The sequence below is a fragment of the Sceloporus occidentalis genome, unplaced genomic scaffold, assembly GCF_023333645.1.
Source record: "Sceloporus occidentalis isolate IW3139 unplaced genomic scaffold, rSceOcc1.0.p SCAF_1, whole genome shotgun sequence".
Taxonomy (NCBI): Eukaryota; Metazoa; Chordata; class Lepidosauria; order Squamata; family Phrynosomatidae; genus Sceloporus; species Sceloporus occidentalis.
This window is the reverse complement of record NW_028316981.1, coordinates 17,903,777-17,928,010: the sequence shown is the minus strand read 5'-3', so window position 1 is coordinate 17,928,010 and position 24,234 is coordinate 17,903,777. Positions and strand designations below refer to the sequence as shown.

The 24,234-nt window shown below is 45.2% G+C and overlaps 2 protein-coding genes across 2 annotated transcripts; both read right to left on the bottom strand.

Annotated features, from left to right (window-relative positions):
- Nucleotides 1–767: 767 nt before the first annotated feature.
- LOC149321014 (uncharacterized) lies at nt 768–6,848 on the bottom strand. The gene is made up of 3 exons (XM_089497405.1): nt 6,698–6,848; nt 5,551–5,717; nt 768–2,099 (listed from the first exon to the last, which is right to left on the bottom strand). The coding sequence occupies exons 1-3, from the start codon at nt 6,846–6,848 to the stop codon at nt 768–770; spliced, it is 1,650 nt and encodes a 549-aa protein (XP_089353531.1).
- Nucleotides 6,849–18,217: 11,369 nt separating this feature from the next.
- On the bottom strand, nt 18,218–23,945 carry LOC149321013 (uncharacterized). Its single transcript, XM_089496641.1, has 3 exons — nt 23,795–23,945; nt 22,872–23,038; nt 18,218–19,531 (listed from the first exon to the last, which is right to left on the bottom strand). The coding sequence occupies exons 1-3, from the start codon at nt 23,943–23,945 to the stop codon at nt 18,218–18,220; spliced, it is 1,632 nt and encodes a 543-aa protein (XP_089352767.1).
- Between the last annotated feature and the right edge of the window lie 289 nt (nt 23,946–24,234).

Below are 24,234 nucleotides of genomic sequence, written 5' to 3'. Positions count from 1 at the left end.
CAGAAGCAATGCAGTTTGGCACCACTTTAACTGCTACAGCTCAATGCTATGGAATTCTGGGATTGATAGTTTTGTTAGCTGTTTAGAGAGCTCTGGTGCCACTACAAACTACAGATCACAGGATTCTATAAGATTGTGCCATGGCAGATAAGGCAGCGTCAAACTGGATTATTTCTGCAGTGCACATTAGACCAAAGATTCCCATAGCTATCTAGTTGGTCCCATAGAAGAATGAACAACAAGACTCACCCTTGGTCTAATCCAGCAAGGCTCTTCCTACCACAGGCTGGCCGCTGCAAGGAGCATTGTAGAGGAGAGTGTCTAGCAAGTTCAGCACACAACTATTGCTCTCTAGTGCACAGGATGACCAGGTATGTCCTAACCACAATGGAGGATGGAGTACCACAAAACGTTGGACATTCAAGAAAAATGGAAGACCTTCCAAAATCAAAGCAAAAAGCCCCAAACCATTCATATACATTTAAATTCATCATTCTTAGTGACACTCAGAATGGATGATATTTGGGAATTCCTCCTGGACAGAAGGTTGAAATGGAGGGCGTGTCCTGGAAAAGTAGGACATCTGGTCACCCATCCTGGTGCAACACATGCAACAAATCGTTGGCCTATACTAGGAAAGATGCCACTGACTTTCCTACTTTTCCTGAACTCTGATCTCAATACATTCAGAGGTGAAACGTTTATTATGTAAAACAAACTTTATTAAAACACACAGATGAGGCCTCAGCCCAAGGGGAGCTGCCCTTTCACTCTGGGGTGGGTTGGCGGGATTTCCACTTCCATTCAATATCCACCTCAAGGTTTTCATCTCTGACTATCTTAAGGAGCTTCTTATACATTTCCTTGTTGATCTCAGAACATAAAAATAACTTGAGGCAGCTCAGCTCATTCTCTGACAATAAAAGCTGGTGGGTAGTCTTGAAGGACACATTGACATTGTCTAATGTTAGCTTACGTAGGTTTCGCAGGGCAGTGCTAGGGGCTGCTGCCAGCACATTCGCAAACGTTTCATCCAGGTTAAGAGGCAGGCAGGATAATTCCACCTCTTCCAGGCATGGCGAATGTTTCAGAAGAGATTCAAGGCACTCTCTCAGCTGCAGCCCATGCCAATAAGGGAGAGAATCCTCCAGGATATCCTGTGACAAGACAAACCCACGAAGATTTGGCAGTGCACAGGGAAGAAGGTTGACGTCCCAGAGGATGGGCTTCACATTTGTTGGTTTTCCAGAATGACTCACAAATGGGGAGAAGTACACAATTTGTAGTGTCTGAAGATTCAAGCATTGCTGCAGCAAAGCGTGGAAAGAGAGCTCATCTACAAAACAGAAGCCACCGAGTAAGAGTTGCTTAAGCTGAGCCTTGAGGCTTGTTACGACTGGCAAAATCTCCCTCATGTCCATGGGCTCCCTGCTTCTGATACTCAGCTTAGTAAGGTTGGAGTAGGACCATAAGTTTTGGTCCAAGCCAGGTCTACCACTTAGGATCACCGAAGCCGCATTCATGTTTGGACACACAGAATAGACCATAGGCCAAAAGCCCTCATAGAGTTCATATATAACTTTGAGGCCCACCGTGAGTCCAGAGCTGTTTTCATTCAAGAGGTTGGACCTCCTTCTATGGGCCAGAGTCTCTAGAAAGGGGAACCCAGGAGGAATATGAGTGTTGTCAAATTGCTGGTAATAGATGAGGCACACGGCAACTACATGGAAATCATGAAACAGTCTTTCCAGGTTGGGCAATGCCAGCAGCAAAAAGACCAGGGTCCAGAGCACTGCATTCTTGTTTGTCCCAGGGCCCCGTGGACCAATTGTGAGGTTCTTTAATGCCTGGCTGCAGTAGGATCCAGCAATGGGGTCATAGACCAGATGGAGGAGGGACAATGGAGACAGCCGCTCACAATGTGAGATGTTCAGATCATGAAGCCTCTGGCAGTAGAAGCGCACAGCCAACAATACCTGGGTGTCACACTGGGTCCGTGAGAGATTTAGGCTTTGGAGGTGGGGGAAGGCTTTCACCAGGTCGACCAAAGCATTTGCAGGGATCTCAGCACAGCGACAGAGATTCAGTGTGGTCAGATTCTGCCACAGGATGCATCAATTAAAAATAAAACACACAAATCAGTGAGAAAAAGCTAAGTTTAGTTTCATTTGTGCACTGAACATGTTTGAAAATATCGCCCCTCTAGCCTCACACATTAACATGATCTATAGGGGGAATCACACACACACCTCATTTTTCTATGAAAATCTAGGCTACAAATGCTCATGCTGCCAACTTCCTTCTTTCAGTTAGTCTCAAAGGTGTTACAAGATCTCTCTAAATACTGATCCTACAGACTATGCAGTTTATCAGACAAGGGAAATTGGAAGTATAATCCAATGTCAATCTGAACGCAATCATGGGGTTTAACGTTATTGCGTGATAGACTGCCACATGCAAATTCAAGCAATGGCATGCTATTTTTGGGCAATAGGAAGGCAGTTCAAATGCAATGCACAATCACGTAATTGCGCTGAACTAGCGACTTTAAGTGAATGTGTTCTGGCCCCACTTTCTTTTCATTCAAATTTAAGAGAAATTCCTCCCATTTGATAAACTCTTAGATCTTTAAATTCATTTTTCTGGTTATTTTCCTATATTACAGTTACCCTGGGGGGGCTTACGTCTCATCTTTGGCCTTTTGTAAAGAGCTGAATATTGAGAGAGGAAGCCCATGTGGATCCATTGGTTCATATCTCATTTGCAAAACACATGCAAAACAAACCTCCCACTTAACCAAGGAAGACTCTTTGTCCATCTGATGCACTGCTGAGCTTTTGTTGTTTGGTGTTGTTATGTACCTTCAAGTCATTTGAGAGTTATGGAGAACCTATCATGGGGTTTTCTTAGCAAGTTTTTTTCAGAGGTGGTTTGCCATTGCCTTTCCTTGAGGCTGAGATCGTGTGACTTGCCCAAGCGGGGATTCCAACCCTGGCCTCCAGAGTCATAGTCCAACACTGAAACCACTACACTATGCTGGATCTCACTGAAATGTCCAAACTGGAGGTCACTCTAAGGAAATTACCACACACACCCTGTTCTTGCAGCATTTTTAAAAAAATGGAACCACACCAGGTTCAGAGCAGCCACTATCACACATCTTCACCATCGCACAACTGCTACCAACATGCTTCTTCCTGACTCCCCCATAACAAGATCTCCCTGCCCTATGCCCTGCCCAGCATGCCTTTAAACTATTTTTATTTTTTATTTATTTATTTTTCAATTTTAACTTTTTAATCTGCTGCTGCAGTTGAAGTTTAAAAACAGCAACAAAAGAAATTGGGGGTGGGTGGGGGGGTGGGGGGGGTGGGGGGGTGGGGGGGGGTGGGGGGGTGGGTGGGATTTACAGGGAACCAGACTACTTGAGAATATGGAGTGGGAGGAAAAGGCAATGACACTATGTGACTGCCAATATCACAACTGCCCAGCAGCAACATTTCATACTTGGAGAATTGCACGGTTGCAAACTCATTGATGGGTTTCCCCTATCAAGGAAAAGGGACACAGCAGCTATGGGCCAGAGGCATTGTCGTGTGGTAAGTATTGCCAAAGCCACTTTATTCCAGGTTCAATCATGGTTTAAAAGCTATCTGTAGTAATCTCCCAAATATGCCATATTCAACTGTGGACATCTACTCTCATCGGCTCATGTTACAACAAAGTCGGTGATGAGTAGACTTCCACAGTTATCACTTCAAAGAACTAGTCATGTTCATGGCCCAGTGAAAACATCAGTGCCTACGTTCTCTTTTTGCTTGAACTGCCTGAGTTTTCACTGGAAACCTTCACCAATTTGTAGTGCACCCCTTCATGCCATCCCTTAACATTTCTTATCAGTTCCTCTTGCAAAAGATGTCCTGAACTTAGAAAGAAAAGAAAAAAAAACTTCATTGCTCTGTGGGCACCTTGCGGGTGAATTGTGACATGAGATGTCAGCCCCTCAAATCCCCCAGATGTGTTTCCAAATTGTTGCAATCCCCACATGGTTTTCTTTGGTTTCTCCTCCAATGTCTCCTTAATTTTCTCCCCCCTCCCCCTTTAGAGGTATACTGCTAAAGTGGTAACAGATAATGGAAATATGTCTGTATTTGTTTGCTCTGAGCAAGATCCATCTCCTTCTCCATTCACACGAAGGAGTTTATCACACAGGAGGAATTTCTCTTAATTTCGAATGAAAAGAAAGTGGGGCCAGAACACATTCACATGAATTCGCTAGTTCAGCAAATTTACGTGAATTCGAATTGCGTTTGAACTGACTTCCCATTGCCCAAAAATAGCTTGCCATTGCCCAAAATTGTGTGTGGTAGTCTATCACGCAATAACATTAAACCCCATGATTGCGTTCAGATTGCCATTGGATTATACTTCCAATTTCCCTTTACTGATAACATCCTTACTTGCGTATTCTCTCTCTCTTTCTCTATCTGCCACACAGCCACACAAACACCTACACCCACAACCCTCCCTTCCTGAACAGTCTCTTTCAATGCCTCAGTCCATACAGGGAATGTTTGTGCATGGTTGTTATCTTGCTTCAAGGAAACTAACATAGAAATAGCACTATTAAAATCTATCACATTAGCATTGTAACTGAGTTTTTAAAAATCAAAAACATGAAAAGGATACTGTCTGAGGTGAAGAAGAGGGGAGAAAATTAGAGCAAAGGGTGGAAGCATTCTCAAAATAAGGAGGACTGAAGGATTGGATGTTTGTGTTGTTTTCCTTCAAGTCATTTCTGACTTACAGCCATCCTAGGGCAAATTTATCACAAAGTTTTCTTGACAGGTTTCTACAGAGGGGGTTTGCCATTGCCAGACTCTGAGGCTGAGAGAGTGTGATGTGCCCAAGGTCACCCAGTGGGTTTTCATTGCCAGGATTTGCATCCTTCTCGCCAGAGTCATAGTCCAACACTCAAACAACAACACCATGCTGACTCTCACATCTACTTTAATTGTCACATTTCATGTAACTACCACATGTATTGTTTGTTTTTAATCCCAGGGTGGGGGATAGGAATATCTTCACCTGTCAAGTATTTTGAAAGACTGCAAAAAAAAAAAAGGAGGGGGAATAGCCTCCACACAACATCTGATAGTTGAAGTGTCATTTGGATTTTAAGGTTGTAGAGTATGTACAGTACATAAGGTTGTACAATATGTACAGTATATAAATATGACCACCTCCTGCATTTATCCTGTATGGAAAAGACCGCTGTGAAGTGTTCTATGCCTTGCATCCTACTGTGGGAGAAAGGTGAGATAAAAATCCTTGAAATAAATAAAATAAAATAATTTTCTGTTGTTAACCAGGATCATGTAAGGGACACTACCCTACAAAGCTCCAGAAGGAACAAGAGGCCCATAGATGCAAGGAAAGAATAGGAACAGAACTATATTTGAGACATAGGACCTGTCCAAGAAGTACCTGTTCAGTTTCTGTTCTCTCTCTCTCACACACACACACATACTTGTATGACACCCCAGTTACCTTGCAGTGGACTGTGATCATCTGGACGAGTGAACTGTTGACCAGGGATGGGCAGAAGCTTAGGTCCAGCTTTGTCAGCAGCGGCACCAGGAGGGAGCGCAACACAGGAGGAGTCATTCTTTCTTTCTTTCTCACTAGCTTGAAGAGTTCCTGGACAAAGAAGTCAGCTGCAGAGAGCAAATATTTTGTTTTGTTGTTTGGTGTTGTGTGCACCTTCAAGTTGTTTCCGACTCATGGAAACCCTAAAGTGATCATATCATGGGGTTTTCTTGGCAAGTTTCTTCAGAGGGGGTTTGTTATTGCTGTCCTCTCAGACTGAGAGAGTGTGACCCAGACGTTAGCTGGAGGATCAGCCTGTCCTGGGATTTGTCTCTCAGGCATACACTCTTTATCTTGGAAGATACAAGCCAAGAAACCCAACTACGAATGGGAGGGTAGGTTTTCCCCCGAGAGGTTACAGGTGGCCTCCATCATTGCCACCACATAGTACTTTCCTGATGTTCTGAACTGTAATGCATGAAATTACTAACTATTGTCCATGCTAGCAGAGACTGAAGGGACCGAAAAACACAACATCTGGCAGGCAATTATTTTTGGAGACATGCCTAAACTGCTGTCCCACACTGAAACAGCAATCCTTTCCAATTTTGTTGTTGTTGTTGTGTTCCTTCAAGTAGTTTCCAATTTATGGTGACCTTATCATGTTTTTTTTCCTTTTGGCAAGATTTGTTCAGAGGGGGTTTGCCATTGCCATCATCTGAGGCTGAGAGAATGTGACATGCCCAAGGTCACACAGTTGAGCTTGAATTTGAACCCTGGTCCCCAGAGTCATAGCCCAGTACTCAAACCACTACGTCATGCTGTCTGTTTCCAATTTTAGGCTTCAGAAAACCATCTGCCTCATGGCAAAGGCCCAGCTCACTACAGGTGCCCTGAGCTCCCATGAGAAAAAGGCAGGATGAAAGTATTTTAATAAATGAATAAAATGACCACCTGATGTCTTCAGCATTTGCCCAGACTACTTGACAGTATATAGTGCAGTACCTACAGGGCGGCTTTGACCCTCACCCAGTGAGTGACTCAATCACAGCACAAACTCCCTTCAACACCTCTGTCCCTCTCCTGCCACTTGTCCTGTGAATCTCACCCAACATGTGGAAGGGTCCCACGGTGTCACAAGACTGGTAGTCAGCCACATTGTCCGTGTCATAATCTTTGACCCCGATGTCCTCCATATGTTCAGCCACATACTGCAAGCACAAACGCTGCAATGAGCCCACAGTCTTTTTCTTGGGCATGAAGCACCTAGAGCTGGAAACATGAGAGAGGAATGAAAAAACTAGGGAGAGCTTAAAAACAGATGGGAAGAGGCTGGGACATCCCATTTGCAGCAGAAAGGAAGGATGCGAACATTATTACGACACATGGGAGCAGGGTAATTCAGAACTGAAAGCCTTACAATACAGGGCATCCTTGCTTTATGCAGGGATCCGTTTTGGACTCCCCCCCGCCAAATAAAGTAAATAGCGTGTATGTTGAAGCCCTATTGAAAATAATAGTGCTTGTGCATGAGGTGTGGTGCAGCACACGCACCATTCAATTTCCGTAGCATGGCTTTCAGCTTAAGCTGAAAGCCGCGTAAAACGCCCCCGCATATGATGCAGGCGCACTGTATTATGCTTTGTTGTTTTTGTGTGCCTTCAAGTCATTTCTTACTTATGGAGACCCTAAGGCTCAATGGGGTTTTCTTGGAAAGATTTATTCTGAGAAGATTTGCCATTGCTTTCCCCTGAGGCTGAGAACAAGTGACTTGCCCAAGGTCACCCAGTAGGTTTCATGGCCAAGCTAAGAATCGAACCCTGGTCTCCAGAGTCGTAGTCCAACACTCAAACCACTACACCACACTGGCTCTATTTACTATTTATCTACTCTACTTTTACTAACCCTGAATTACAAGACACCAACTGAAAAGAGAGTGGCTTGGAAAGAAGCTCCTGAGCCACCCAGAGCAACCAAAAATCACCAAGGCCTGTTACAGACTGCCAAAATAAAGCTGCTTCGGGTCTCTTTGGAGGTATGCTGTTTAAATGATGCATGCATCCTAAGAATCTGGAAGCTGCACCAAAGCTGCACTCCAGTGCTTAGGAATGGAGTGTGGCTTTGGTGCGACCTCCGGACTCTTAGGACCCATGCATCATTTAAATAGCATACCTCCAAAGAGACCCGAAGCAGCTTTATTTTGGCAGTCTGTAACAAGCCCAAGCAAACTTTGTGGGGGAAATGCAAAGAGCCACAAAGCCTGCACAGGAATGATAGTCTGGCACTTATTTCATGGGGTGCAAGATCTGTATTCTGGAGAACAGCTCAGAAACCCAGGTCCCTCCCAATCAAGTCAAACCAACCAAATTCACTAGGCACCCATGGCAAACTATTCAGACTAGCTGCAAGCTGGGCATTGGGACCCTTTCCCCCAAATTTAGACTTCCTTCCACCTGGCTGAGATTTTGGGTCAAGGAGATTTTTCACCTTTACTAATCACTCCTATCTTGTCAGAATTGATTCAGTTGCTCTAAGTTAAGGTTGTGTTCCATTTTGTCCTATGACAAAATGTAGGGTATCACCTCCCAGTTTTTCCTTGGCCTGTTTCAGGTGCCTTCAAGTCATTTCTGACATATGGCAACCCTAAGGCGACCCTATCGTGGGGTTTTCATGGCAAGATTTGTTCAGAGGAGGTTGGCCATGGTTATCCTCTGAGGCTGAGAGTGTGTGACTTGATAGATGCCTAAACTAGGTTGCCCAAACCATGGAGATGGGATTACTCAAAAGTGAGCAGATCAGCAGGAATGGCACCATTTAGAAAACTCACCTGGTAAAAGAGACAATGGAAGTGTCCCCCTGGCTGCCTGGCTGGAAGGCAAGAGACCCTTGCCAGGTTCAGTGTACGCAACCTTGGCTGTTCCTCTTGTGTGGGTCTCTCTTGCCTTTTTTCCCTCCTTCTTGATTTGGGCTCTGTTTTCTCCCTCCTTGTACCCAGGCAGTTAAAGGAATTTACCAATTGAGTGTAGACTCTTCTTTCCCTCTTGTTGTGCTTCCTTTTTATATAGCTGATGGCACCTGAACATCAGGAGCAGCAAGTAGCTGCATGGGCAGGCAGTTCTCCTCCTAGGAAAGGTAGAGCAATTTACTGATAAAGATAGTGCACCTGGAAGAAACCAAGGAAGCATCAGGAAAATTCAAAGGCAAAGTCCAAGTACTGCACTGAGGACAAGTATTTCCTTATCCAGCCACCCCAAAAAGTGAACCAGAGATCTTACAGAATTCTCCACTAAACTGATGGGGATTTTTTGGAGGCTCTTTACTATATCCCCCATGCAGCCACTCTAGAAATGGAAATGTTTGGTTGAAACAAGACCATTCTTCCCCTAGGGAAGAGAGAGAGTGCTATTCCCCTAGGGAAGAAGAAGAGAGGTGATACCTAGAGCTTCTTAGAAAACCTCTGAGATGAAACTTATCAGTCATCCCCTTCCAAGGAATGTTTTAAGCACCCCATGAGCCTAGGCCAGTTATATAGTAGAGCCAGGATTTCCAGATCCAGACATCTGGAACATTTTGCCTCATGGAGAGACCATTATCTGCCACCCCCACCCCCTTAAGTGTCTCTCTGAATTACACTGAAGTCCACACAATGGCATGTGTATGTGCCCATATGTGTCAACTTTTTCAGCAACAGTACATTGTACTGAAGAGCCAGTGTGGCATAGTGGTTTCAGCTATGGAGACCAGGGTTCAATTCCCAGCTCGGCCATGAAACCCACTGAGTGACCTTGGGAAAGTCACACACACTCTGCTTCAGGGGAAGGCAATGGCAAACCTCCCCTGAATAAATTGTGCCAAGAAAACCCCATGACAGAGTCACCATAAGTCGGAGGATTTGAAGGCACACAACACACACACCCATATTGAACTGCACTATCCCAATTATCAAAAACATTTGCAGATAGGGTTGTCCTGAATGGGCAGTTGAGAACTTTTACTTTAATAAAAGCCAACTCCAAATGGGATTGAAAACAACAAGAATTACTTTGCTGATAGCAATCTACACACCTGTCTGCGTTTTGCAGTTGTGCTTGGAGGAGCTGGCTATAGGATGGGTCATAAAGGATGCTTGCACTTCCATGTTTCTTTTTCCATCCATGTTCTTGAACAAGGGTACTTCAGCTTTGGTTCTCCAGGGATACAGAAGAAGGAGAAAGGGGTAAGAAACAACCAATCTTCAAATGTGCAGCTGTTTCCTTTTCTACAAAAGTGGAAGAAGGGACAAACAGCGAAGTATTGGGATTCCCTTCCCATGCACACACCTTTATTCTGATAAGTTTGTTGATGTAGGAATATTTGTATAATAATAACTTGTTAGTAATACCCCCTTTCAATATCATTATACTTGAATTAGCTTTCAGCTTGAAGATTAATTTAACATGTTTAATCTCCCCCACTAACTTTCCTATCTCTTTCTAGCAGCTGCATGTTCCAGCACTAGTATTCTTTTAACTGTAAGCTGCCTCGATTGTCATGGACAGAGAGGCAGGATATAAATAAAGTTCTGTTTGTTTGTTTGTTTGTTTATTATTTAGTGTTCCAAATCCAAAAGACACAATCCAGTTTGAGACTGCTTTAACTGCCTTGGCTCCATGCTAGGGAATCCTGGGAAGTGTAGTTTATTGTGGCACCACCAGAGCTCTCTGATAGAGAAGGCACAGGCTCATAGAATCATAAAATTGTAGAGTTGGAAGAGACCGCACGGGCCATCCAGTCCAACCCCCTGCCATGTAGGAAATCACAATCAAAGCATCCCCGACAGATGGCCATCCAGCCTCTGCTTGAAGACCTCCAAGGAAGGAGACTCCACTACACTCCGAGGGTGTAGTAGAGTCTCCTTTCCCACTAGCACATTTACCCTGGTTAGATCTGGGTCAGAATTGGTAGCCCACTACCGAATCCTTCCGGGGCAAAATTCCCACTGCCTTTTCCCCGTTTGAACCTCCCCGGGGCACCTTCCTCAGCTATAGTTTTTGCCAGACCTTCCCTGGACCAGAGATCGTTCAGCATAACCTCCCTTTCCAAATTCTCTTCCTTGTTCCACTGCTCCCCCAGATAGGACAGCAGGGTCCTCATCTGGACAGAGGAATGCTTGGTTATTTTCTCTATAGCTGAGGCATCGGTATCCTTCACTTTCTTTCTTTTGATGCAGGCAAGTCTTTCTGACGGAGTCATGACCAATTTGGTCATGAATTAACAAACTTTTAGTTCTCCAGCAATGAAGAGGAGTTGCGGGGGGACATACAGGAACGGGAGTGCATAATATACATGTGTACGGAAATGGATCAGTGCATGATGCTGCCTGATGAGGCCAATAGCTAGGATTGTTTGAAGGGCAGTTTTTGGTGTGGTGATGTTTGTGCCATTGGATATGGAGGCCAAGAAAACAAACAAACAAACAAACAAACAAAAACTGGAGGGCCCAAGATTGCAAAGGTGGGAGGCCATGGACTGGCACACTGTACCAGGCTCTTTTGAAATACATTGGGCATCCCATAGGGGGCCATCAATGTACCTCGAATAAGGGCATGTTATGGGTCAAAGGGTCCCAGGTTGGTTGGCTAATGACGGCATCTGTCTATCCACTGGCGTCCACTGCCATCATTGGGCTCCTACTTATCATTGCTTCCAGAACTGTTTTGGGGGAGGGGTGCCATTGGACCCCAAGCTCGTGCCCGCTGATTCGAGCAGCTGGACTTCCTCCACAAGAGTCTGTGGATCCACCTCTTCCAGAATCAGTTCCACTTCCTGGTCGGGCTTCTAAAGAGTAGAGAGACATGCATGCACCATAGTGAATTGGCTACAGTCAGCCACACAAAAATGCAACACATCCATACAACCAACACGAGGGTATAGAGATTTAAGGGGGACATCCTATTACAATGGGACAAACCATGCGGGTGTGCCAACAGCTAAGGAGGAATACAGAAAATCTAATATGACAAACTATGAGAGCCATAACATAATGTGCACATATTCTGTCAAGGCTACCAAAAAGGAGAAAAAATTATTGTAGCCACATGTTACCTTACGTAACTAATTCCTGGGATTCAGGTATGGGGTCCTGATCCGAGATGGGCCACGAGGGCCCTGCCTGGTCCCAATCCGTGACTTGGATCCAAACTACTTCTGTGGATGTTGTCAGCCGCTTTAGTTCGACACTGGCATCCCCCATCAAAAAAAAATTCAGCTAGTGAAAAAAAGGCATATCTACCGCACGACTTCCACTCCTGGAGGCTTTTTGATTCTCCTCCTTGAACTTGCGCTTCATTGCCTTAGATTTCGTTCTACATTCCTCGGCCACCTGGTTGTGCCCTCTTTTCCTCATCTCAACTGCAATATTTTCAAACACATAAATGTTGCGGTGATTTTCCCAGAGTTGCTGCTGAACTTTTTCTTGGCCCCAAAGAGCTATCAAATCCAATGTCTCGTCATGTTTTCAAGAAATTCCTCTCCCTGCTCTCCTGGACTTTTGGGATTCTGTCACCCTTGAATTTTGGGATCCAACCATCACAGGAAGTTTCAAGATGGTGCCTGTTGGAATTTTCCAAAAGTAATGGCGCCTGGCACAAAAAAGGGGGAGTGGGCAAAAATCAAAAGGTGGGAGGTCATGGGCTGGCATTGCCCACCTGGCAAGTTTCAAATGTGGCCATTGGATGGCTAGCCTATACAGGGCCATCAGGTAATCCCAAATAAGGGTTTGGGGCAGGTCAGAGGTCTCCATATGGGAGGGCTGCACTTTCAGGAACGTGCCGTGAGAGCAACACATTATGGTGCCATGGAAGACAAAAGAACTTAGGAAGGAGGGGTGAAAGGTCAATGGAAGGGCATTTCCTGGTGCATTGCCCATGTCTTGACATGGCGTTCATAATCCCAAAAGCATGGTGCTCAGCATCAAGCCAAGTCGTTATACACATTGCATATTCTATCAAAACTTTTTCATATGGCACTTTGCGGAAAAACAGACGGGGGGATCAAAGCGGGTCCACAGTCTCTCTCTATGCAATGGCTAGCAACCAGGTCAAGGGGTGGGGGGTGTCCGCTATGCCCACAGAGGGCCACCGTATCTTTACCGCCCCTTTGCATATTCTTTTAAACCACTGGTGTCCATTGCCTGTCCTGGAGCGGTACCAGTACCACACAGATTGCGCCTCTCAAACAAGAGTGGGGGATGGGTATGCAACTACTGCCCAAACCCCTCTGTAGTGAAGCCACAGGGATGGGGGGAAGTGAGCCCAAAGAGGTCAGGATAGCCACTGTTCACATATGCTGTCACAACTGTGGCTTAAAAAAATCAGTTCTTGAAGGGGACCCTACTGGGAACAGGCGGAGACTGTCCAAAAATGGCACTGGCAAGCGAGGGGGGATGGAGGGAAGGGTCGTTTCTGCTCAACTGCCCACCTCCAACAACCTGACCCTCTCCCTGCAATTGACCCAATCATGACTGGGGACAAGTTCACATTTGCTGGCACCCTGGTTTTTCTGAAAAGAAATGGGAAATATCCCACATTCAAAAGACCTGCGCCGAGGGGCATTTGCCCCTGAACGGGTGTGTAAAACACCAAATCGAGTGTTAAAAATCCGGCACCAGTATGAACTACCCATTTTCAAAACTGGTTTGTGAATCAGGGTAAAAGGTAGTCTGAATGGCCCCACAATGTTTCCCAAAACTACAGTTCCCAGAATTCCCTAGCATCGAGCCAGGACAGTTAAAGCAATCTCAAACTGGAATAACTGTTCTAAAGCGTTCTCAGAAATGGCGCCCTCTGGAATGGAATGAGGATGCAATCGGAATGCCCAGCGGCAAAGGCAGCGTTCCAGTGTGTGGTAAAATGCCGTTCTTAGCCCCATCCTGTTCCGTGCGCACCCCTGAGCATGCATGTTTTAGGACGCAACATGTCCGTTTTAGGGGCCCATGTGGTAAACTTCACAGTGACATCAAGAGATAGTCAACAAGTGCTATAAAGTACTGTAGAATGCTGCCAGTCTGAAAAGTCACTCAGACATGATGGCTGGATCCTTTGTGAGACCAAAGGGAGAGGCAAGGCCTCGTAGGCCTCACGGAGCCTTTGCTACAGTAGTGACGAGCATTTTACAACATAGTGGGTTGCTACTAGTGTGGATGGTGTCAATGTATATATTGTTGTACACAGTGGGACTTCTAAGAATAAAAGCCTCATCTGAGAGAAGTTACAGTGTCTCTTTGCTCATTAAGAAAGGGAGAGGTGTTTCTCCAGCTCACAAGCTGCTGACTACAGTCAGGAACGTGGGAAATCTGGTGCCAAACGTTGATGTGTTGCCGCATGCGCTGCGCAACATCAAAAGTGTTTTAACACAAACAGCATGTGTATCTAAAGTCACTGGGGCCCTAAAATCATCCTTGGAAGGGAAGAGCAAGCTATGGCACCTGAGGCCTTCCTGAGAAAAATTTGGAGCAGTGACAGGAAAGGGGTATCTGATTTCACCCACAAATTGATATAATTGTTTTAACACCATTGTCAATAATTGCACTTCTTTAATTAATTCCTGTTTCCCCAATTGTTCAGGGTCTCCTTTCATTAAATGGATTCCCAGGGGTGGTCTACCATACACCATTTCATATGGTGACAATCCCAAAAACCTGGTAGGAGTGCATCTAATTTTTAACAATGCCATTGGTAAAACCTTAACCCAATTTAGTTCAGTTTCCTGGCACATTTTCTTCAAGTCTGTTTCAAAGGCACGGGCATCCAGGAGCATTTTAGAACTTATGGTTCAGTGGATTGTATAAACTTTAATCTCTTCCAATAGGTTGACAAAAGGGGTCTTATTTTACAATTAAAACTCCTAGCATTTTATTTCTCAGTCTCTGTTTTTCCTTCAGGTTCTCATTCATTGGGCCATAGATCACAAAACTTGAGAACCCTCTCTGTTGTTGTTGTTATTGTTGTTTTTGAATCTTCCTCTTGCCTTAGGCAAACTTACGTCACTGTTGCCAGTCTCCCTCACAATTGGTCTCCATGTCTTCAGTACATGAAGAATCACAGAATGGTAGATTTTTCTTGTGTAGTTTGTATTTTAACTACCATGCATCCACAACATTGTTCTTAACCATGGCGGATTTTCTTTTACAACATTGTACCATGCATTAATGTAGTAGTATTGATCTGGATGGTACTTTTGCTGTAAAGGCTAACACTTTCTTTATAAGTTCTAGGTCCAAGGACACAATGGCTGGCCATGGGGAATCTAAAGGGAAAAGTGGCCACTCTAACATACAAAAGTTTTTTTTAAAAAACTTTCCTGCTTTCCGGCTGCCTGCCGAAATGTGTTTGCTAGCATACAATCCAAAGGGTCTTGCCTTCAGTTTTTTATTTTCCATTAACCCATTGCAGACTAGATTTTTGGGGCACCCTCACTAGCCTGTCTCTGACAGCTGCTTTTATCAATCTAATGGCATCTTGCCTTTTGAACTTTTGCCTCCCATTGCAGACCAGATGTTGGGGCACCCTCACTAGTCTGTCTAAACAGCTGTTTCTATATAAAAATATCCTCCCGCACTGATAGATCAAGACAAACACAAAGGGTTTAGACAGGGAACTGGCTACTTTTAGGAATTGGGGGAGTTAGCCAGTGGGATTTCTTGCACACGCCGCTAGCCTGAACCACCGGACGTTCCAACGGCTAGTTGCAGAAAACGTAGCGGCCAGTCATACTTCACAACATACTTCACACTTTCATACTGACAAGAAGAGTCCCTCCCAAGAGAATCTCTTATACTTGCCTCCTCCTCCAGCCGGCTGGACATCCCTTGTGCGGTTGCTTTCAGGACTTGTAATTTCGACGCACAGGCTCGAGACTTCTCCCTGGGACGCCGCAACCACGGCCACTGGTCTATCAGGTGGGGCCCCTTCTCAGCGCACCGTGGTCACCATCGTCCCCCGAAGCTGTGCCGACCTGGCGAGTCTCCAAAGATTTCTCCTGAACCTCACGGACGTCCTCCTTTCAGATCCCGGACGAGCCCCCAAGAAAATGTAAGGGAAACGCCTCAAAAGTTCATTTGAAAGGAGTGCCCAGAAGTGAGGACACAGAAGATCGAAGAAGTCCAAAGCAAAACGCAGTTTATTTGGCCAAGACGACAGCATGCCAGTAGATGGTGATAAAATTGCTGTTGCGCCCAATAGCCATTTCCAAAACTTTTTATAGCAAAACACAGTTCATTGTTTACATAGCATTAGCTTGACTGGCTTATTAGTACACACATGATTAGGCAACAGGTAGTTAATTGGCTATTGTTGAGACAACAAGTAATTGGTTGCATTCACTGTTTACGCACTGTTCATGCGCTCTCCTATTGGCTCTATAACTCTGTATTGGGACCTACTTGGGGATTGGAATGCAAAGAGATAACTATCTGGGAAGAGGCTAACTCAAGGCCATGGTGCTGTGTTCTCATGGCTCTGGCGGAGGGGGTGTGGAGTGGTGGCTACAGGAAAAAAGAGTGGGGGATATTGCAGTTTGTTCATTCAATGAGTCTATCGTAAATCACTGCTCTTTGCAGAAGCTATCTACAGAAGCGACAGCTTAAGTTTAACCATTATTATGTCCCTCTCACTAGCAGGTTTGCATAGTGCTTCTGCAATGTAAAGGGCCCACAAATTTAAGTTGTGTGAACCTCTGCCTCATCTGTTTGTTTCAGTTTTTGGTAGTCTGTTACTGTTTAATTTTGACAAGTAGAGAATTAGTTTTTTGTGGGTTTTTAGGGCTATATGGCCAAGTTCTAGAAGAGTTTCTTCCTGACATTTTGCCAGGACTCTTCTAGAACATGGCCACATAGCCCAAAAAGCCCACAAAAAACTATGCATGCCAACCATGAAAGCCTTCGACATCACAAATAGAGAAGTGCTTTTCAGAAATCATAACAGTAGAAACAACTGGCTGCTTCTAGAATCTATGAAAGTGATTTATATCTTCAGGACTTTTCATGCTCCATGATGTTCAGGGGCAAAATGACTACCATTGATTATCAGTGAAGTACCAATAAGAACAGGAAAAGTTTTACTTGGTCAAACCCTACCTCTAAAATCTAATCTGCAGTGCAGAAATAATGCAGTTTAGCACCACTTTAACTGCTACAGCTCAATGCTATGGAATTCTGGGAATGATAGTTTTGTGGGCTATTGTCATGGCCAGCCATGGGGAGGACTTGGAGGAGGAGGAGGAGGATTCAGCTCCTCAGGTGCCGGAGAAACCTGAGGCTGTGCCAGGTCGCAGCTCTGTTCCCCCAGCCCCAGTGGATTTGGCTCAGCCAGACCCTAGCTCTGTGGGATCTCCTCCAGTGGATCCAGGGGCTCAGCAGCCCAGCTTTGCCCCAATAGAAGAGCCAGACTTGGTAGACATAGAGCAGCAGAGCATTGAGGTTCCTACCTTTAGCCAGAGGAGATCAGAAAGGTCGTGCCTTCAGCGTTCCAAGAGACTTGCTGAGAAGTGCTCATTAGGCAAGAGCAGCTGTGATAAGGGAGCTAGATTTAAGACATCTGGAAAATGCTGAGCTCTCTTGTCAGAGACTATTTGTTCTCATTAAGCAAATGTTGCTGGATCTGACTCCTTGCCTCTTAGACTTTGACTGCCTCGGAATCCTAGACTTCGGACCGGACTTGCTGACTAAACCTCTGGTATTCTTGACTTTGGACTGGACTGGTAGTATCGCTCTCTGTAATCCTGAACTTTGGACTGGCTTGTAGAATGCTCTCTTTGGGCTTTGTTTGGCATTGTTGCTGGAGGAACTGCTTCTTGGCAGCTCGGTGTGTTTACCTTTTGCCAAGCAGGCTCTTATCAGCCGTGTGAGTGTGTGTTTGCAGCATTCCTGGACAGCTATTTAGACTTTTTTTAATCAGAGAGCTCTGGTGCCACAACAAACTACAGATCACAGGATTCTATAAGATTGTGCCATAGCAGGTAAAGCAGTGTCAAACTGGATTATTTCTGCAGTGCACATTGGACAAAAGATTCCCATAGTTATCTAGTTGGTCCCATAGAAGAATGAACAACAAGACTCACCCTTGGTCTAATCCAGCAAGGCTCTTCCTACCACAGGCTGGCCGCTGCAAGGAGCATTGTAGAGGAGAATGTCTAGCAAGTTCAGCACACAACTATTGCTCTCTAGTGCACAGGATGACCAGGTATGTCCTAACCACAATGGAGGACGGAGTACCACAAAACGTTGGACATTCAAGAAAAATGGAAGACCTTCCAAAATCAAAGCAAAAAGCCCCAAACCATTCATATACATTTAAATTCATCATTCTTAGTGACACTCAGAATGGATGATATTTGGGAATTCCTCCTGGACAGAAGGTTGAAATGGAGGACGTGTTCTGGAAAAGGAGGTCATCTGGTCAGCCAGCCTGGTGCAACACATGCAACAAATGGTTGGCCTATACTTGGAAAGATGCCACTGAGTTTCCTACTTTTCCTGAAGCCTGATCTCAATACATTCAGAGATGAAATGTTTATTATGTAAAACAAACTTTATTAAAACACACACATGAGGCCTTAGTCAAGGGGAGCTGCCCATTCACTCTGGGGTGGGTCAGCGGGATTTCCACTTCCATTCAATATCCACATCAAGGTTTTCATCTCTTACTATCTTCAGGAGCTTCTTATACATTTCCTTATTGATCTCAGAACAGAAAGACAACACGAGGTAACTCAGCTCATTCTCTGCCAATAAAAATTGGTGGATGGTGCTGAAGGACACGTGGACTTTAACCAATATGAGCTGGCTTAGGTTTCGCAGGGCGGTGCCAGGGGTCACCAGCACATTCACAAATGTTTCATCCAGGTTAAAAGGCAGGTTGGATAATTCCACCTCTTCCAAGCATGGCGAATGTTTCAAGAGAGATTGAAGGCACTCTCTTAGCTGCAGCCCATGCCAGTAAGGGAGGGAAGGATCGGGGTCATCCTGTGACAAGATAAACCTATGAAGATTTGGCAACCCACGAGGAAGAAGATTGACATCCCAGAGGATGGGCTGCACATTTGTTAGGTTTCCAGAGTGACACATGGATGGAGAGAAGTACACAATGTGTAGTGTCCAAAGATTCAGACAATGCTGTAGCAAAGCATGGAAAGAGAGCTCATCTACAAAACAGAAGCCACCGACTAAGAGATGTTTAAGGTGGGTCTTGAGGGTTGTTACAACCGGCAAAACCTCCCTCATGTCCATGGGCACCCTGCTTCTGATACTCAGCTTAGTAAGGTTGGAGCAGGACCAGAAGCTTTGGTCCAAGCTAGGTCTTCTCCTTAGGATCATTGAAGCTGCATTCATGTTTGGACACACAGAATAGACCATAGGCCAAAAGTCCACATATAGTTCATATATAAATTTGAGGCTCACCGTGAGTCCAGTGCTGTTCTCATTCAAGAGGTTGGACTTCCTTCTATGGGCCAGAGTCTCTAGAAAGGGGAACCCAGGAGGTATATGAGTGTTGTCAAATTGCTGGTGGTAGATGCGGCACACAGCAATTACCTGGTATTTATGAGACAGTCTTTCCAGGTTGGGCAATGCCAGCAGCACAAAGACCAGGGTCCAGAGCACTGCTTTCTTGTTTCTCCCAGGGCCCCGTAGACCAATTGTGAGGTTCTTTAATGCCTGACTGCAATGGGATCCAGCAATGGGGTCATAGACCAGATGGAGGAGGGACAATGGAGTCAGCCGCTCACAGAATGAGATGTCCAGGTCATGAAGCTTCTGGCAGTAGGAGCGCACAGCCAACAATACCTGGGTGTCACACTGAGTAAATGAGAGGTTTAGACTTTGGAGGTGCGGGAAGGCTTTCACCAGGTCAGCCAAAGCATCTGCAGGGATCTCAGCACAGCGAAAGAGATTCAGTGTGGTCAGATTCTGCCACAGGATGCATCAATTAAAAATAAAACACACAAATCAGTGAGAAAAAGCAAAGTTTAGTTTCATTTCTGTGCTGAACATGTTTGAAAATATAGCCCCACACACTAGCCACACGCACCAGCATAATTTAGCCTCACACACTAGCATAATTTATGAGGGGAACTTCACAAACACACACCTCATTTTTCTGGATTGTTTTCCTTTATTCACTGTTAACTGATGGTATTTTTTGGGCCCATTCCCACTATTGTTTGAATTGGATCGTGTCGAATTATGATCTGATTTAAACCACCATGGTTCCCTCTTGGGAATCGATTTGGAATCAATTACTGGGGGGGGGGGATAATTTTTCTCCATTTATCCCGAGTCAAAAAGGAGCTGGGTTTTCCAGGTTGCTCTGGCAACCTGGAGGACAGGAGCAGGGCGGCAGTGGTGGAGAAGGCTGCCGGCCGGGGGACTTTGGATGTGCCTCTGTTCTGGCCGTCACTGGAGGACTAAGGCATGCTGGATGGAGACATGGAAGAGCCCCGGCTGGCAGCCTTCTCCGCCACTGCCATCGCCACCTGCAGGGGCCCCAGGAAGGAGGGAAGGAGGAGGGAAGGAGGGAGAGGAGGAGAGGAAGGGAGGGAGAAAGGAAAGGAGGAAGGAGGAGGAGGAGGAAGAGAGGGAGGGTTTAAAAGAATAACAAAAGACATTGGGTGGAGGGGATTATAAGCAGCCAAACTGCTTGAGAATAGGGAAGGGGAGGAAAAGACATTGACACCAGCTGACTGCCAGTATCACAGCTGCCCCAGCAGCAACATTTAGCCCCTGGAGACTTGCACAATTGCAAGCTCATTCACAGGTTTCCCTCATCTCAGAAAAGGGACACAGCAGCTACAGATCGGAGGCACTGTACAGTACTGCAATAAGCAACACCAAAACAACTTTTTCCCCGGGTCTAATTGCAGTTTAAACTGTGCGTTATGTTGTTGTTGTGTGCATTTGAGTCATTTCAAATTTATGCTGCTCCTACAGCTAATCTGTCACAGGGTTTTCTTGGCAAGTTTCTTCAGAGGGAGGTTGATCTCCCAAATACGTCACATTCAAAAACAGACAACACTTTGGACATCTACTCTCATGGGCTCAAGTCCCAACTAAACCAATGATGAGCAGACGTCCACAATCATTACTTCAAAGAGGTAGAATTCAACAATATAGCCATGTTAGTCTGTAGAATCAGTATGTAGATAGATCTTACAGCACCTTTGAGATTAACTAAAGAATGAAGTTAGTAGCATGAGCTTTTGTAGTTTTAAGTCTTCTTCCTCAGATGCATTTGGACCAAATGCAAATGTATCTAATGAAGTAGCCTTAAGTCTATGAAAGTTCACGCTACCAACTTCTTTCATTAGTTAGTCTCAAAGGTGCTAGAATATCTGTCTACATCCTGATCACTTGAAAAACTAGTTTTGTTCATAGGCCAGTAAAAACCTCAGTGCTTACATTCTGTTTTATTCCTGAACTGCATTAAATTGTCACTGAGCCCAGCCAGACTGTCAATATGCAGTGGTTTATATTGTATACCTTACTGCAGTTCATTAACATTTCTTATCAGTTCTTCCTGCAAAACATTGCTGGAATGTAGAAGCAAAAAAAAACAACTTAATTTGTTTGTGGGCATCTTGTTTGTGATGTGGGTTGTGACATTAAATGTCAGCCCCTCAAATCCCCCAGATGTTCTTCCAAAATGCTGCAGTCCTCACATGGTGGTCTTTGGCTTGTCCCCCAATGTCTCCTTAATTTTCTCTCTCCCCCCTCCCCTCTAGAGGTATAGTACTAATAAGCGGTAAAATGTAATGCAATGCACTATTTCTGTGTTTGTTTGCTCTGAGCAAGATGCCCTTCCTCCTTCATTCTCACTGTCTCACACATACACACTCCTCTCCCTGGACAGTCTCCCCCAATACCTCAGTTCACACAGAGAGTGTGTGTGCATTGTGGTTATCTTGCTTCAAGCAAAGTAACATAAGAATAACACTATTAAAGTTTATCATATTAGCGTTATAACTCTAGAGCGAGTTTTCAAAAATCAAAAACATTAAAAGGGAGCTGTCTGAGATGAGGAAGAGTAGAGAAAATCAGGGCAGGGAATGGAAGCATCCTGAAAATAGGGAGGCCTCAGGGACTGGATGTGTGTTTTGTCTGCATTTAACTCATTTCTGACTTATGGCGACTGCCAACCTGTACACGGTGAGGGCTGAGCATTCGCTCGCTCCGAGCCCTCAATGCACTGCCCAGGCACCATCTTGGCATGCTCATCCACATGGCACATGCCATGACGACATTCCTCGGGCACAGCGCCCAAACATCGCAGTGTAGAAGGGGCATCATCATGGCATGCTGGCGCACCTATGGTGCTCCTTCCGGGACACAAAAAGAAGCCCGGTTCTACCGGCTTCTTTTTGCTCCTTCCAGAGACCATGGCATGCAGTTGCCGCGGTCTCCATTGGGGCACAAAGGGGTGGCATTGAGCAACCCATATGTACAGCCCCAGTCTCTAAGGCGGACCTATTTTTCTTCAGAGGGGGTTTGCTATTGCCATCCTCTGAGGCTGAGAGACACTGACTTGCTCAAGGCCTTTCAGTGAATTTTCATGGCCAAGCAGGGATTTGAACCCTGCTCTCCAGAACCCTAGTCCAATGTTCAAGTCATTACACCTTGCTGGCTCTCACATAGGAAGTAGACTGAAGTCTGTGAATGCTCATGCTGCCAATTTCTTTCTTTCAGTTAGTCTCAAAGGTGCTCCAACTGATTCTACAGACTTACAGGGCTATATTTTTTAATTTAATCATCACAGTTCACATAACACCCACATGAATTGTTTCTTTTTAATCACCAGGGTGGGGTGGGATGGGGGAGCAGGAATATCCTGGCATGTCAGGTAGGAACCAAATAATTTGGGGGGAGACTGCAAGAAAGGAGGGGAAATAGACCCCATACAACATCTGATAGGCAAAGCATCCTTTGGCTCTTTTCTTAGGGTTTTCTATATGTACAGTACATGAATAGGACCACCTCCTGGCATTTATCATGTAAGGAAAAGCTCACTGTGCAGTGTTCTTTGACTTTCTATTGTAAACCAGTGTCAAACAAGGGACATTGTGCCCTACAAAGTCCCAGAAGTAACAAGAGGTCCATAGAGGCAAGGAAAGAAGAGGAACAGAACTCTTATTTGAAAGACAGGACTTGTCCAAGAAGTACCCATCCAGTTTGTGCACACACACACATTCTCTCTCTCTCTCTCTCGCTCTTTCATATAAATACACAGACAGGGATGAACACACACCCCAGTTACCTTGCAGCGCACTATGATCATCTGGATGAGTGACGTGTTGACCAGGTTTGAGCATAAGGTGAAGTCCAGCTTCGTCAGGAGAGGCACCAGGAGGGAGCGTAACACAGGAGGAGTCAAACGTTTTTTCTTTTTTACTAGGTTGAAGAGCTCCTGGACAAAGAAGTCAGCTGGAAAGGGCAAATATTTTGTTTTGTTGTTGTCATGTGCCTTCAAGTCATTCCCAACGTATGGTGACCCTAAGGTGACTGTATCATGGGGTTTTCTTAGCAAGTTTCTTCAGAGGGGGCTTGCCATCACCATCCTCTCAGGCTGAGAGAGTGTGACTCAGAGGTTAACTGGAGGATTGGCATGTCATGGAGTGGGATGGAGAGGTTAGTCTCTCAGCAGGCACTCTGGAAGAAAGAAGTCAATATAACCTCAACTGGGAAAGTGGGGGTCATCTTTCTCCTAAGTGGCTCCAGGTGGCCTTGTCATTGTCATCATAGTACAGAAAAGCCTAGAATTCCTGACTATTGTCCATGCTGGTTGAAGGGGCTGAAGGAACTAAAAATCACAACATCAGTCAGGCAATGATTTCTGGTGGCATGTCTAAACTGCTGTGCCACACTGGAACAGCAACCCTTTCCAGTTTTGTTGTTGTTGTGGGCCTTCAAGTAGTTTCCAGGTTATGGTGACCCTATCATCATGTTTTCTTGGCAAGATTTGTTCAGAGGAGGGTGCCATTGCCAGCCCCCAAGGCTGAGAGAGTGTGACTTCCCAAGGTTACCTTGTGGGGTTCCAGGGCTGATTTGAACCTTGATCTCCAGGATCATAGTCCAACACTCAAACAACTATGCCATGCCAGTGAATGACTGATTCTGTAGCAGCATGAACCCCTTTTGACACCTCTGTCCCCCTCCTGCCACTTGTCCTGTGCCTCTCACCCAACATGTGGAAGGGTCCTACGGTGTCACAAGACTGGTAGTCAGCCACACTGTCTGTATCATAATCTTTGATCCCGACATCTTCCATATGTTCAGCCACATACTTCAAGCACAAACGCTGCAATGAGTCCACAGTCTTTTTCTTGGGCATGAAGTACCTAGAGCTGGAGACATGAGAGAGGAATGAAAAAACTAGGGAGAGTTTGAAAAGCAGATGGGAAGAGGCTGGGGCATGCTATTTGAAGAAGAAATTAAGGTTACAAACACTATTATGGCACACAGGAGAAGAGTAGTTCAAAACTGAAGGCCTTACAATGTTGTGCTTTGTTGTTGTTGTTTTTGTTGTGTACCTTCAAGTTGTTTCCGACTTATGGAGACCCTAAAGCTCAATGGGGTTTTCTTCACAAGATTTATTCAGCTGAGGTTTGTCATTTCCTTCC